The sequence below is a fragment of the Rhinoraja longicauda genome, chromosome 7 (genome assembly GCF_053455715.1).
Source record: "Rhinoraja longicauda isolate Sanriku21f chromosome 7, sRhiLon1.1, whole genome shotgun sequence".
NCBI classification, from domain to species: Eukaryota; Metazoa; Chordata; class Chondrichthyes; order Rajiformes; family Arhynchobatidae; genus Rhinoraja; species Rhinoraja longicauda.
In genome coordinates, this window is record NC_135959.1 from 69,643,610 (window position 1) to 69,658,497 (window position 14,888).

Below are 14,888 nucleotides of genomic sequence, written 5' to 3' on the forward strand. Positions count from 1 at the left end.
AAGCCAATTTACCTGCATACCTGTACGTCTTCAGAGTGTGGGAGGAAACCGAAGATCTCGGAGAAAACCCATGCGGTAACAGGAAGAACGTACAAACTCCGTACAGACAGAGCCCATAGTCGGGATCGAACCCGGGTCTCCGGCGCTGCATTCGCTGTAAGGCAGCAACTCTACCGCTGCGCCACCGTGACCACCCCTGCTGTTATGATTTAGAGTTATTTATTGTCTGATAGTGTATCTTTGTTGTACGGAAAAGAAAACTTATATTTGATCATATCCAAAGCTATTGATATCGGATATAAACACTGTAAATTCAGTGCTTCATGTGACGTTTCTCCAGAGTATTTTCAATAATTCTAATTTTCTTTCTGTATTATTTTTTCATTTTTAGACATGGTATTGTGACACTCCAGGCTCAGTCGGAAGCAAATAGAAAACTTTGGTTGGAAGCAATGGATGGAAAGGAACCGGTATGCTTTTTGTATGAAATATCTAATTGGCAAATTGGTCTCTATAGCTGTTTTGGTTATTTGGCACCATTTGTATTTGCCTCTGGAATGGAAATGGCAGCTTTGTCGTACTTGTTGGTCCATACGTTTATAACAACTTATTGTATTAGAGCATAAAGTACCTATGATGTTGGAGGACAGGATATAGCACATTTAGCCTGTTGCTTTGTGCTTGGTCTATCCCTGGCAGTTTCTGTTCCAACCAAGCTGAGGGACAGGATACACTTCATGACTGGAAGCTCAATCATTACTGGGCATAACTAACTTGACACTGATCATTTCAATATGGCCACCAACCTTCACCAGCTTAAGTGAAAGTCAAGTATTTGTATTTGTTTGTTTTTCTTTATTTCAATTTTTACTGACATTTCAGTGGAAGAGGATGGGGGTGGAGGTGGGGGGGGGGGGGGGGGGAGGGAGAGGTGGGGGGGGGGGGAGGGAGAGGTGGGGGTGGGGGGGAGGGAGAGGTGGGGGAGGGAGAAATGGGTGCACATCCAGGTGGGGCACAGGGAAGTGATAGGGTGGAGGAGTGGGAGGTTGTTTACCTAAACTTAGTAGAGAATTTAGTGCCCATACCATTGGGTTATAAGCTACCCAAGCAAGATATGAGCTGCTGTCCCTCCAGCTTGCGTGTGGCCTCACACTGGCAATGGAGGAGGCCCAGGATAGAAACGTCAACATGGGAATTGGATGGGAGTTAATATAGTCTCCCTTTAGTCACCCTTTTCATCTCTGGCCTTTGTCCACCCATTTGCCAATTAAAAATAACGCTTGCCTGTATCAACCTAGCATTAGACAGACGTTGTTCCACCCCCACGTCTTTTTCAGCTTCCCCCACCCTCCCACATTTGAAGGGTCCCATTCAGAAACATTGCTTATCCACGTTCTGTAGAGATGCTGCCTGACCTCCTGAGTTACTCCAGTATTCTATGTGGACATTTTGTCATACTTGGCCCATTTAAACAATATCTTCTGGACATTAGTAGCATCCAGGAGAACGTGTGGGGAGAACCATCAATACCAGTGGAAATCAAAGGAGCTTGAACAACATTTAGTTCCTCTTATAATTTACCGCTGCTTTACACCAGATAACTCGTTATTAGTCTTTGCCAACATTTTATTTAAGAATGTCTCCTATCCCAAGTTCTAATTAGTCGGGTAAGTAATTATTTTTCACCCGTCCAAAAGCAAATATAGTTATTTTTTCCCTAATTGTAATTCTCATGACATTCCCTAATTCCTAATGTGATTCCCTAATCAGAAAGGCAGAGACAGTGCCACCATTGAGCCAATGAAGGCATATTTACTGGGAATGAGAAGTAACCTTGAAGCGCGTGTGGAACAATGTTTTGAGTAACCTGCAGAAAATCCTATTAATTCCCTTAAATCTCAAAATACAATACGGCAAATAATCTATTGCAGTGTCAATGTTATGCTCAAAGCTTCACACTGGAACAAAAAATGGTTATTGTTAAACAATTATTTGTAGTTTTCAACATTGACAAATTATTCATTTTGTTTTGCAGATATACACTCTGCCCCTTCTCAACAAGAAGGAAGAATGTAAGAAACCATATTTTCACAACGTGAATTTTGTTAATGAATGGCCATTCTCAGAAAGATGTAACTTTCATTGTTTCTCACAAATCCTTTGATTGAAGATTTATGGTTCTTTTAAATCATTATCAACTTCTCAAAGTGAATTGAAGTATCAACACTCAAATTAGAAATAACGATTGAAACTATTGAATACAAGTTATTTTAAATTAGCTGTTGGTCCAATAGGCCCAATAGGTCCCTCTAGGACTTTGGAAATTATCAGGAGTTCAAATTAATAGCAATTACTGCATTAAATGATAACCAGAATGGTGGTACTGTAGCCTTAGGCTCCAAGGCCCAGATTTGGACCAGCCCTCTGGTGGTAATTGTGTGGGGGAGTCCAGAACAAGGGGCCACAGTTTAAGAATAAGGGGTAGGCCATTTAGAACTGAGATGAGGAAAAACCTTTTCAGTCAGAGAGTTGTGAATCTGTGGAATTCTCTGCCTCAGAAGGCAGTGGAGGCCAATTCTCTAAATGCATTCAAGAGAGAGCTAGATAGAGCTCTTAAGGATAGTGGAGTCAGGGGGTATGGGGAGAAGGCAGGAACGGGGTACTGATTGAGAATGATCAGCCACAATCACATTGAATGGCGGTGCTGGCTCGAAGGGCCGAATGGCCTCCTCCTGCACCGATTGTCTATTGGCTATTGTCTATTGTGTGGAGTTTGCAGATGTTCTGTGGTTTTCTGTCAGGGACTCGACTTTCTTCACACCCCAAAGATGTGTTTCAGTACTGAATAAACCAAGGTGAACTTGGGCCAACAAATACAATGTTGCAGTGAATTTATTTTTGATTGAACAGAATCTTCAGTAATAATTTAACATTTATACTCCAATCTCCTGAGCATTGTGTACAATTTGACAATAATTTTGAAAATTAAGTATATGATAATTAAATGTGCATTCTAGTGGATGTTGAGACATGGATTTTAATAAAGTTTGACTGTTAACTAGTACAGATTTTGCCATCTTGTGCAGCCACCTCTCCTGTCTTCCCTTCCTTCATTGTGGGATTCTTCCCATTCCTTATGTGCAACGGAACTTGACAAATTGATCATGGTTACCATGGTTATAGTAATAATTTCATGGAGTCAGTTGACTTGTCTTGTAACCAGTTGAATTACTGCATCTGTAATGGTGAAATTACTGCTTGCATGTCTCCATATTTCATCTTAATTCCATAAGGAACAGCTAAATTTATTCTGTGGTTACATAAACTGTTATACACAGCCATAGTGTTTTTGGCTTTGCAAAAGTGTCCAAACTAGTAGGATATTTTTAAGGCATTGATAGATAGATTCTTGATTAGTACGGGTGTCAGGGTTATGGGGAGAAGGCAGGAGAATGGAGTTGAGAAGGAGAGATAAATCAGCCATGATTGAATGGCGGAGTAGACTTGATGGGCCAAATGGCCTAATTCTGCTCCTGTCCCTTATGAACTTAGTCGTCAAATGAAAATCCTGTATCGAATTTGCTGCTTTTGTCTTGAGTGACAGGTTATAGGTGTACTGAAAACTCTGCAATTGTGACTTTTTCTGTTTACCTCTTATGCAGACAGCTCCCTTTCAAGTTCATCTTTATGCAATGCTTTGATTTATAAACACTTTAAGAATATGAAGAATTTTGTTGATAAAACAGAGTGTACAGATGACATATGTTGAGGATAGGATTTAGATCTGCTGTGCTGATTGAATGACATATTACTGCTTACTAGATTCACGTCTGAATAACACTCAAGTAGACAACGTGCAGGAGAAGTCAAGTCAAGTCAAGTCAAGTCAATTTTATTTGTATAGCACATTTAAAAACAACCCACGTTGACCAAAGTGCTGTACATTTGATTAGGTTCCAATAGAAAAAAAATGAAAACATACAGTAGCACGCAAACAGTTCACAGCGCCTCCTCAATGAGCCTCAAACGCTAGGGAGTAGAAATATGTTTTGAGCCTGGACTTAAAGGAGTCGATGGAGGGGGCAGTTCTGATGGGGAGAGGGATGCTGTTCCACAGTCTAGGAGCTGCAACCGCAAAAGTGCGGTCACCCCTGAGTTTAAGCCTAGACCGCGGGATAGTGAATAGCCCCAAGTCGGCTGATCTGAGGGACCTGGAGTTAGAGAGGGGGGTTAGAAGATTTTTGATGTAGGGGGGGGAGTGTCCATTTAGGGCTTTATACATGAATAGGAGGAGCTTGAAGTTGATTCTGTACCGTACAGGGAGCCAGTGGAGAGAGGCCAGAATCGGAGTGATGTGGTCCCTTTTACGGGTACCCGTCAGGAGTCTCGCTGCGGCGTTTTGGACCAGTTGCAGGCGGGACAGGGAAGATTGGCTGATCCCAGTGTATAGGGAGTTGCAGTAGTCTAGGCGGGAGGAAATGAAAGCGTGAATGATTTTTTCTGTGTCGTCGAATTGGAGGAAAGGTTTGGAAGGGTTAGGACCTTCCCTCTTGGCTGCTATTTACAGTTTCTTCAACTACTTCCTCACCTCCCTAAGCCAAAACAAGGTTGAATGACTGCATCTCAATGTATATTTTCCATAGCACCTTACGATGCAGACCTTCCAAGTAGAATGTAGAGGGATAACTGCAAGCAACGGCAGTAAATGGGAAGCATGGTAACCATGCAAAACCGTATTCTCAGTGAAGCCTACATCTATTGTCCAAAGAAAAATATCACAACTCTTTCAGGCATATCAGCTAATATCTCATTCTGCTTTTGGAGTGATTATCCTATTATCATAGGATTTCCAGAAGCCAAGTTTTATTTAAATTTTTAAATAGTCACAGAACCTTGAGAAAATTATTACCATGTTGGTAAATCCTTGTCATTATTTTGAAATGTATTGATATTGAGACTGTGTTATGGAATAGATATTAAAGACGTTTAATCATTCATTCAGTTATCTGCCTTCTAACATAGAGATTGAGAGCAAAGTCATGTTTGTTGTGGTTAACATTATTTGTGTGTTTCAATTATTTTTACGGCATATACAATAACCAAAAGATAAAATTAAGGTTTTGAATATTTAGCAAGTTCATCATTTAGTATTGTATTTCACAAGAATTGGCACGTACCAAACATATAAACATGCACTAAACATATAAACATGCACTAAACATATAAACATGGACATTTCAGAAATTATAAGTACGCTGTGTTTTAAAATTTTGAATGATAAAATAACGTGATAATTTTGATCGAACCTTAATTTAAGGTGGTCTCGTAACAAGATGACACTGCTGATTTTGATTAGGGGTTCGTTGACATTTAATAACAATGTTTTAATTATTTGTGGAAGTAAGAGACTCAATTTTGTATTGCAGTGTATCTTAATGAGGCGGGTTTTAATTTTGTAAAGAAATGCATTGAAGCTGTGGAATTGAGAGGTAAGGGAAAGACCATTTTTTCTTAACATTTGCAAGTAACGACATCTAAACTAACAAGTACATTACAATTTCAGATCTACCCATCGTTATACTGTACACGTGGAATCGAGTTCATGTGGAATATTCAGGTTAGGTAGTGCATGTGTAAGATATACACCATGCAGGAAAGGTAGTATGACAATAACTGCAGATGCTGGTACAAATCGAAGGTATTTATTCACAAAATGCTGGAGTAACTCAGCAGGTCAGGCAGCATCTCGGGAGAGAAGGGATGGGTGACATTTCGGGTCGAGACCCTTCTTCAGACCGATGTCAGGGGGGCGGGACAAAGGAAGGATATAGGTGGAGACAGGAAGATAGAGGGAGATCTGGGAAGGGGGAGGGGAAGAGAGGGACAGAGGAACTATCTAAAGTTGGAGTAGTCAATGTTCATACCACTGGGCTGCAAGCTGCCCAGGCGAAATATGAGGTGCTGTTCCTCCAATTTCCGGTGGGCCTCACTATGGCATTGGAGGAGGCCCATGACAGAGAGGTCAGACTGGGAATGGGAGGGGGAGTTGAAGTGCTCAGCCACTGGGGCAAGGGCTCAAGTCAGGGAAAAGCTGTAAAAGAAGTAAGAGATATAGAGGAATGATGCAAAAGATAGTTGGCTAGAGGGAAAAAAATGAGGGTAGTGTTAGGCAAGACGTCCGCATTGAGGTGAAAACTGAAGGTCTCCCAGTTTCTGAGCATCAGGTGGGGGATGTTGAGTAACAATCAGAGCACATTATTAGAGGGTGGAAGAGATTGCTGGAAGGTTATAAGGTGATCAACTTATTTAACGATGGTGGGATAAGGTTGACAAGATCAACTGGTTTGGTGAGGGTGAAGCTTAACATTTTCCAATAGTCGGGAGGCAAATTAAGGTTGAGGGTTTGAAGATATTTATAATTATGGCTGTATAAGGCAGTGTTAAACTACACTTGAAATCTCAGACTTGCAGATGCTGATTTGTGTTATGAGAAATCATTTGATGGCAACCTAGAATTGTATTGATCATTGGGGCGGGAAATATGCACTGAACCAAGCGACTCCTCTCCAGAGGTAGAGAACGATTATAGTTGCAGGGTTATTTGTACGATGAGAATGTCATCAATTGGAGATCAGGGAATTGTGGAGTTTGTTTGGCAAGACGAAGACTAATGTAGCTTGAAGTGGGTGGTGCTGTTAACAAATAGAACAAGATAAGCGTGCAGCGTAGGTTTACTAGGTTAATTCCTGGAATGGCGGGACTATCATATGTTGAAAGACTGGAGCGACTAGGCTTGTATACACTGGAATTTAGAAGGATGAGAGGAGATCTTATCGAAACGTATAACATTATTAAGGGGTTGGACACGTTAGAGGCAGGAAACATGTTCTCAATGTTGGGGGAGTCCAGAACAAGGGGCCACAGTTTAAGAATAAGGGGTAGGCCATTTAGAACTGAGATGAGGAAAAACTTTTTCAGTCAGAGAGTTGTGAATCTGTGGAATTCTCTAACTCAGAGGGCAGTGGAGGCTAATTCTCTGAATGCATTCAAGAGAGAGCTAGATAGAGCTCTTAAGGATAGCGGAGTCAAGGGGGTATGGGGAGAAGGCAGGAACGGGGTACTGATTGAGAATGATCAGCCATGATCACATTGAATGGCGGTGCTGGCTCGAAGGGCCGAATGGCCTCCTCCTGCACCTATTGTCTATTGTCTGTAATGCTGACAATGCAGCTCAGAGCACCACAATGATTATTAGCCAGCCAGAACATCACATCAGTGTGTCAGGTCACTTAAGAATGGATTGAAGAACTCCAAATTTCTTTCCGTATTATCCAGAGGGACCTATATTCAGAGTTGCTGTGGATTCCAGAAAAGGATATGAACTTCGACAATTGTAATGACCATCCATGTTCAAGCTCATGGTGGTTTTGATGGCCTGGATAGAAAGTTGGCTCTTTGATTAACGTTGGAATTCTAATAAAATAGCACATTTTATATGTTTTACTACGTTACTTGTTTAGTTGGGAAAACATGTCTTTAATATCCTGAGAGTCTGGTTAGCAGGTAAAGATATTCTTGAGCAATAACTCGTGCTTACTAAGACTGCACATAGATATGCTAAATTTACAAATAGCAATCACAGCATAATTTCATGCCCTAGCGTTGCAGGCAAATCATCATATCATATCATATATCTACAGCCGGAAACAGGCCTTTTCGGCCCTCCAAGTCCGTGCCGCCCAGTGATCCCCGTACATTAACACTATCAAATGTTGATGACTTTCTTGAGTTTCCTGTTTGGTACCTGAAATCAGAGGAATTCTGCATCTCTACCAAAGATACCAGAGGAACAAGATTGCCCACTCCATTGAAATCGCCTATACTGAAGTGTAGTACGCAAAGGAGCCATTTTAGTAGGCAAAACCCGCCGTTCGCTATGCCTCTCGCAGTGTAATCAGTGTTTTGGGGAATAGTATGTGTGATTATATACCATTAAAATGCAGAATATATCTCATCGATCAATTAACAGATTTTTGTTATTTTTCTTTTATAATGTTTCTGCCTACTAAAATGGCGCCATGACGTACTACGGTTTTTAGGGTCGAGTGGTCTATCTTGTTTTTCTAGTATCTTTGATCTCTACGCATGACAATTACATTCACGAACATGGTTATTTAAAAAAATGTTAAAATGGCATCAAATGTTTAATATTTATTTATTAGAATAAGTGACGAACTGCTGCAGTATTTAAGCTTTGGAAGAATGCATGCTTACTGCTCCAGTTCCTTGTAATTCAACACAACCTCCAGAGATTCACCGAGAACTGACCAAAGCTTATTCTCTCCCTTCGAGCAAGGATGTATGAATGTTTACCATGGCACAGGCCGTGACTTTATTACAGCCTATGCTGGAGATCTCAGTACATTGGCTCTGAAACAGTGACAGTAGAATTAAACATAATTTACACACACTTAAACAGAAAACATGCAAATAAAATATTTACTGTGATTGATAAATGGTATTCATTCTAGAGAACAGTTTGAATATATAATACTAAACAAAACTGGAAAAATTGAAGTGCAAAGCATTAAAATTTACACGATTGTTGATTGCTGTAACGGCTAAATTGAAATAAAAAATAGTGTGATTTTTGTGAAAAGGCCGATTTATTTGTTTCACGTTTTTCCATCTTTCATAATATTAAAATATGTACATTCTTAGGTATTAATGCCATGGGATTGTACAGAATGAGTGGAGTAAATTCTAAAGTACAGAAGCTAATGAATGCAGTATTTGGTAAGAAGATATTTTAATTTCCATAATATTGTTGAACAGAATATATTGTTTGCTTGTTATAATAGGACAGAGATTACAAACGTATTACATTGTGTAAAATGTGATGGCTTTACCTCTTAGACACGGTTTCAAATGTTTACATATGTTAATAATCTGCCTTTTCTCAAAACAATATCATGCTAGATTTCAGTAGCTCGGTTTGTTGATTCACTGTAATTCAAACCATCAAAGAAGTTTTTTGTTTTTTTTTCAAACATTAAGGTTTGGGTTTGGATAAAGTTTTACTTTCTTTTGAAACATGGCATTATTATACAACTAAAAATTAATTATGTTTATCGTTGAAGCACATGAGAAATCCAGCAAGATTCTGCTTAAACCATATTTTCTCAATTGAAACCATGCAAAATAACTTATGTATAGCTACTTTCCATGGAGCGAAGGAACAATTTTTATACTTGGTGATATTTGAATGAAAAAGAATGCTATCCCTAGTATTGAGCAAAGGAATGTTTAGGTAGGAACTGCAGATGCTAGTTTACACCGAAGATAGGCACAAAATGCTGGAGTAACTCAGCGGGACAGGCAGTATCTCTGGAGAGAAGGAATGGGTGACGTTTCATGTTGAGACCCTTCTTCAGTTTAGCTGATTTTGTTCAGTTCAAAACTTCCTGATTTATTAGTATCAGAGCAGATGATGATTAAATGAGCCAGTGCTGAATAGTTGGCACAATTGTGCACACTTTAACCCCCAACCAGTCTTGCTTTAAAAAAAATTCACATACTGATTGTCCTAGAAATATACTTAATTAATTTTAGACTCTTTATAAAAATATGTGAATTCAGATTCTTGGTAAAAATGTGATCTGTCAAACATTCTGATTCATGAATAATGTTATGAATAATCAACTTCGCTGCTGCATTTCAGTTAAACGTACTAGAAATAATGTGCTGCTTTAGATATTCGCAAGGTCTTATTCCTATGTTCTATGTGGCCTTAGTTACATTAATATAAATTGTCTAGCTTCTAGCTTGCAGAAGGTAGTACATGTTCCCTGGTTAGCAACAAAGTTTTATCATAATTTGTAACATATATGCATTATATAATTATTAATTAATATGTTATATTAATTAATTATATACAATTCATTTGTTATATGCAACAAAGACATCCTTACTGGTAATCAATATATTGTTCTTAAAATCTTAACACAGGGTGGCAGAATTGGGCTGATTAATTGATTATTTTCAGAAATATGTTCAAGCACACAATGAAACTTTGTTTAAATGGCAAATGTTGTGAATAATGGTGGGGTTAAATTTGTCTTTTGGCATGACATGATGGTGCATTAAAGGAGTAATTAGTATTTGACCCTGTCAAGAACATAGCCAGTATTACAGTCAACAAGGTCCATATGTTATAAGTACAATAGAACCCAGGCATTTCTACAACAGATTGGAGTATAAAGCTGAGGCTATTGTCCTTGCTATAATAGTTCCATGTAACCTCAATGCAGCTACTGCCAGCACAATGGTCCTTAAAGACTATCAAACATAATGGTACAAAGTTCAAAGACACTGAGACAACCCATTCTGTGGTAGTTAATGGTGAGTCACCAGTATTCGCAGTGCTCACCCAGATGAGTATTAAAATCACTAAGGATGGTAAGTTTGCTTATTATTGGGAGATGCTTGATGATTTGATTTGCTTTTTGTGGTCGTTACATTTTGGCCCATTGTTTCACTGAGTGAGTCAAGTGAGTCAAGTGTGCAGTTGTTCATATATGCTTCTCTGTGCAATAAAGGTGGTTCTCTACTGATTGTAGTTTTTATTTTAATTCAAATCTGGTTAAGGTAAGCTTTCATTGTAAAAGGCAATGATTATCTGTGAGCAATATGCCCCTGCCTATATAACATTTTTTGATGTATGGAAGATTTCAACACAGTTTTCAGTTATGTACTCTTAGAACCTGCTGAAAATCATAGGTACATAACAGGTTGCTTTCATTATTATCAGCCAACAGGTTCTTCTGCTGAGCGCATCATAACATCATAAGGAATAGGAGTAGAATTAGGCCATTCGGCCCACCAGGTCTACTCCGCCATTCAATCATGGCTGATCTATCTCTCCCTCCTAACTCCATTCTCCTGCCTTCTTCCCATAACCTCTGACATCTGTACTAATCAAGAATGCATGGCTCATGATCATTGGGTATAACCTGTGCTTTACAGCGAATGTGGGAACTGTAAGTGATTCAGAGGAAGGCTAAGACCCCCAATACAGTGACAAAATCAAGTGAGATCTCAGGAAACTCTGCATTTCTTTGGGCAACTGATTGAACCTTGCTGTCATCCACTCAGCCTAGAGAATCCTTTTCGATCACCAGGACCTTGAGAACCACCAGAGAAAACCCAGGCTAAGACTTGCAGTAAATCAGGTTGGGCCCTAACTCTAACCTGGAAAGTGGATCAGTGTGGGAAGGAACTACAGATGCTGGTTTAAACCAAAGATAGACACAAAATGCGGGACAGGCAGCATCTCTGGAGAGAAGGAATGGGTGACGTTTTGGGTTGAGACCCTTCTTCAGACTGATGTCAGGGGAGAGTGAGATGCATAGATAAGGAAGTGTAAAGTGTGAAAATAGGACAGAGGGAATGGAGATCAAAGAAAATGTAGAATAGATTGTTGTTAGCTGTGAGAAGATAACATCAAAGCAAAGTGGATCCATGTCCACTTTGTGAAGATTTGCCCTTGGTACATTGGCCAGTTCTACCAGACCCATGTGAAGCATTAGAGTTGCTGATTTAGTCCTGCATAAATATATCTGTCAGGATGTTGAATCGGTTTCTAAATGTTCCAAGCTCTTTTTTCCCATCCTGGAATAATTGCTATCTCTTTCTGGGGCAATGTTACTGCACATCCAATGATGAGTTCTGGCTACTTGTGTTCATTGCAACATTTTTAAACTGACTCATTGGCTGGCATGATGATGTTCATGGACATCAGAAAAGGTTCTTAAAAGTGCTTGATTGTGTACAAAATTAGAATTTGTTGTAAAGACATCCTCACTGGTAATCAATATCTTGTTCTTAAAATCATTACACAGGGTGGTAGAATTGGGTAAATTAATTGATTGTTTTCAGAAATATGTTCAAGCACACAATGAAACTTTGTATAAATGTCAAATGTTGGGAATGATGGTGGGGTTAAATTTGTATTTGGGCATTACATGATGGTGCTTTAAAGGAGTAATTAGAACTTGACCCTGTCAAGAACATAGCCAGTATTACAGTCAACAAAGTCCATATGTTATGTACAATAGAACCCAGGCATGTCTACAACAGATTGGGGTATAAAGCTGAAGCTATTGTCCTTGGAATAATAGTGTTCATAAGGCCTTTTTTAAACTGACTCATTGGCTGGCATGCTGATGTTCATGGACATCAGAAAAGGTATTCAAAAGTGTTTGATTGTTTGCAAAATTAAGCCTTAGAGTTTTGGATCATGTACGGATAGTTCCTTGGCTTTGAAGCCGAGAGCAAAAGCAAGTAGAATTTAGCTATAAAAAAATATTTAGAAACTAAACTGGTGATAAATTGGCAGATTTTTCACAATATTGGGTTTTCTCCTACTCCTATTTGTAGCCCACCGCATCCCACTTTTAATAATTTTTTAACGTGTTATACAAGTGCTATAACCTTTTTTTTATGGTGCAGATGGGTTTGAAGGGGAAACAGAGCACGTCTATCTAAACGAAGCCTTGAAATGAGGCCTGGATGAGTTTAAAACAATCGCGGAATTGGGCACCAGGGGAGTTTAAAAGGAGCGTGAGAAAGTTTCCTTGACAAGTTTAAAGGGAGCATGAGAATGGGGCTCCAGTGAATTAAAAAGTTATTTGGAAACAGTGCTCAGGGCTGTTTTTAAAAAGTGGCTGGGAACAGGGTTTTGTTGCGTTAATAAGGAGTTCTGGAGTCTCTTTATGAAGAGCATGGGATGAGGGTGCTAGTACTTTTAACGAGTGCGGAAAACACCAGCCATTGAGCCGGTTATCGAACCATCAAGATCTCAGAACAATCAGTGGATTAACAGAGTTTTAACTGCTTACACCTGCAGTAAAGGCCTGCACTGATTGTAATGCACATTGTGAGAGTGATGTTTGTTATGTGCTACATGACAATTAATGCCCCTCAAACATACTCAATGGTCTTTCCTTTTTTCATATGCCCGGGGCTATATGCTATAATATCCACACACACTGTAGGCACATGGATTAACCAAATGTATTAAGAGTTTATATTTAAGATTACGTTTTATTGCATAACACTTAAACATGTAGAATTGTGCAAATACATTTCTCGCCCAAAATTCAGGCGGGTTTTTTTCTCCTGCTTCATTCTTAGCTGCTTTATGTCATTTTCCAGAAAACTTTGCAAATTAGTCATCCTAAAAACGTGAAATGTATGTAATTTATGCATGCTTGTAAAGGTGACCCATTCTAGATGTTAAACCTAATATATGCACTGTTCTTTCAAAAGCCCCTAAAGCTCCTCCTGATATGGATCTTGACACTGAATTGTGGGACATGAAGACAATTACAAGTGGACTTAAAAACTACCTCAGGTAGGGGATAACTTGGAAAGATTAGACAAAAAATTGAATTTTTACCAACTTTTGCGATATAAAAACCTAATTTTGAATAGTGTTGACATGTATATATCTATATATATATATATATATAGATATATCAACATTGATAAACTTTCCAGACATTCCAAAACTAATAATATATCTATATATAGGTATTTATTCACAAAATGCTGGATTAACTCAGCGGGTCAGGCAGCATCTCAGGAGAGAAGGAATGGGTGACGTTTTGGGTCAAGACCCTTCCAGTGGCCTGTGCCTCCATCCAAAAATAGATAGATATATATAAATATAGATATATTAGTAGTTTTGGAATGTTTTGGAAAGTTTATCAATGTTGATAGTTTAGTTGGCAAATAGATTACAGAGAAAATTTGAAAGGGGAGGGGGGTTGGAGATTTTTCGGTGAGCTGTCATGGACCTGATGGACTTGATTGACTTTAATGTCCTAGAAATAGTGTTGGAAACATTCAAAGATGACCTGGCCTGGTGCTTCCATTTGTCCATGGAACCTCCAGGGGCCTGTGCTTGTGCTATATTGTTCTATGTTCCATAACCCATAACTTTCATATGAAGAAAGACTGGATAGACTAGGCTTATACTCGCTGGAATTTAGAAGACTGAGGGGGGATCTTATAGAAACATATAAAATTCTTAAGGGGTTGGAGAGGCTAGATGTGGGAAGATTGTTCCCGATGTTGGGGAAGTCCAGAACCAGGGGTCACAGCTTAAGGATAAGGGGGAAGTCTTTTAGGACCGAGATGAGAAAACATTTCTTCACACAGAGAGTGGTGAGTCTGTGGAATTCTCTGCCACAGAAGGTAGTTGAGGTAAGTTCATTGGGTATATTTAAGATGGAGTTAGATGTTTCCCTTGTGGCTAAAGGGATCAGGGGGTATGGAGAGAAGGCAGGTAGAGGTTACTGAGCTGGATGATCAGCCATGATCATATTGAATGGCGGTGCAGGCTCGAAGGGCCGAATGGCCTACTCCTGCACCTATTTTCTATGTTTCTATGTTTCTAACCCCATTTATGATCAAAGCTGATCTATGGGTAGAGCTGGCTGTTGACATAAAGGCTGTGTTGGAATAGACAGGGACCTAGGGGCAGTTGATGGCATATTCCAATTTTTTTGTCAGCCTTGACAGCTGGTTAAATATTGAGATATAATGTGGCAGGTTACACTATCCTAGAGATATACAGAACAAAATCAGGCCCATTGGCCCAACTCATCTATGCTGATCAAGATGTTCCATCCAGGCTAGTCCCATCTGACCACGTTTGGCCTATATCCCAATAAAACCTTTCACTCTGTGTATTTGTCCAAATGATCTTTAAATATTGTGGTTGCGCCTGCCTCAACCAATTTGCCTGTCAGCTTATTCCATATATGCACAACCCACTGAAAAGGTTGGCCCTCATGTTCGTATTAAATCTTTCCGATCTAACT

At 39.3% G+C, this 14,888-nt stretch overlaps 1 protein-coding gene across 1 annotated transcript in view; it reads left to right on the forward strand.

Annotated features, from left to right (window-relative positions):
• Positions 1–14,888, forward strand: part of arhgap42a (Rho GTPase activating protein 42a) — a 280,741-nt gene that overhangs the window by 230,158 nt on the left and 35,695 nt on the right. The window contains exons 11-15 of the mRNA XM_078403156.1: positions 392–470; positions 2,036–2,072; positions 5,427–5,489; positions 8,722–8,796; positions 13,330–13,414. Of these exons, the coding sequence (XP_078259282.1) occupies positions 392–470; positions 2,036–2,072; positions 5,427–5,489; positions 8,722–8,796; positions 13,330–13,414 (339 nt within the window). The remainder of the gene's footprint in view (positions 1–391; positions 471–2,035; positions 2,073–5,426; positions 5,490–8,721; positions 8,797–13,329; positions 13,415–14,888) is intronic.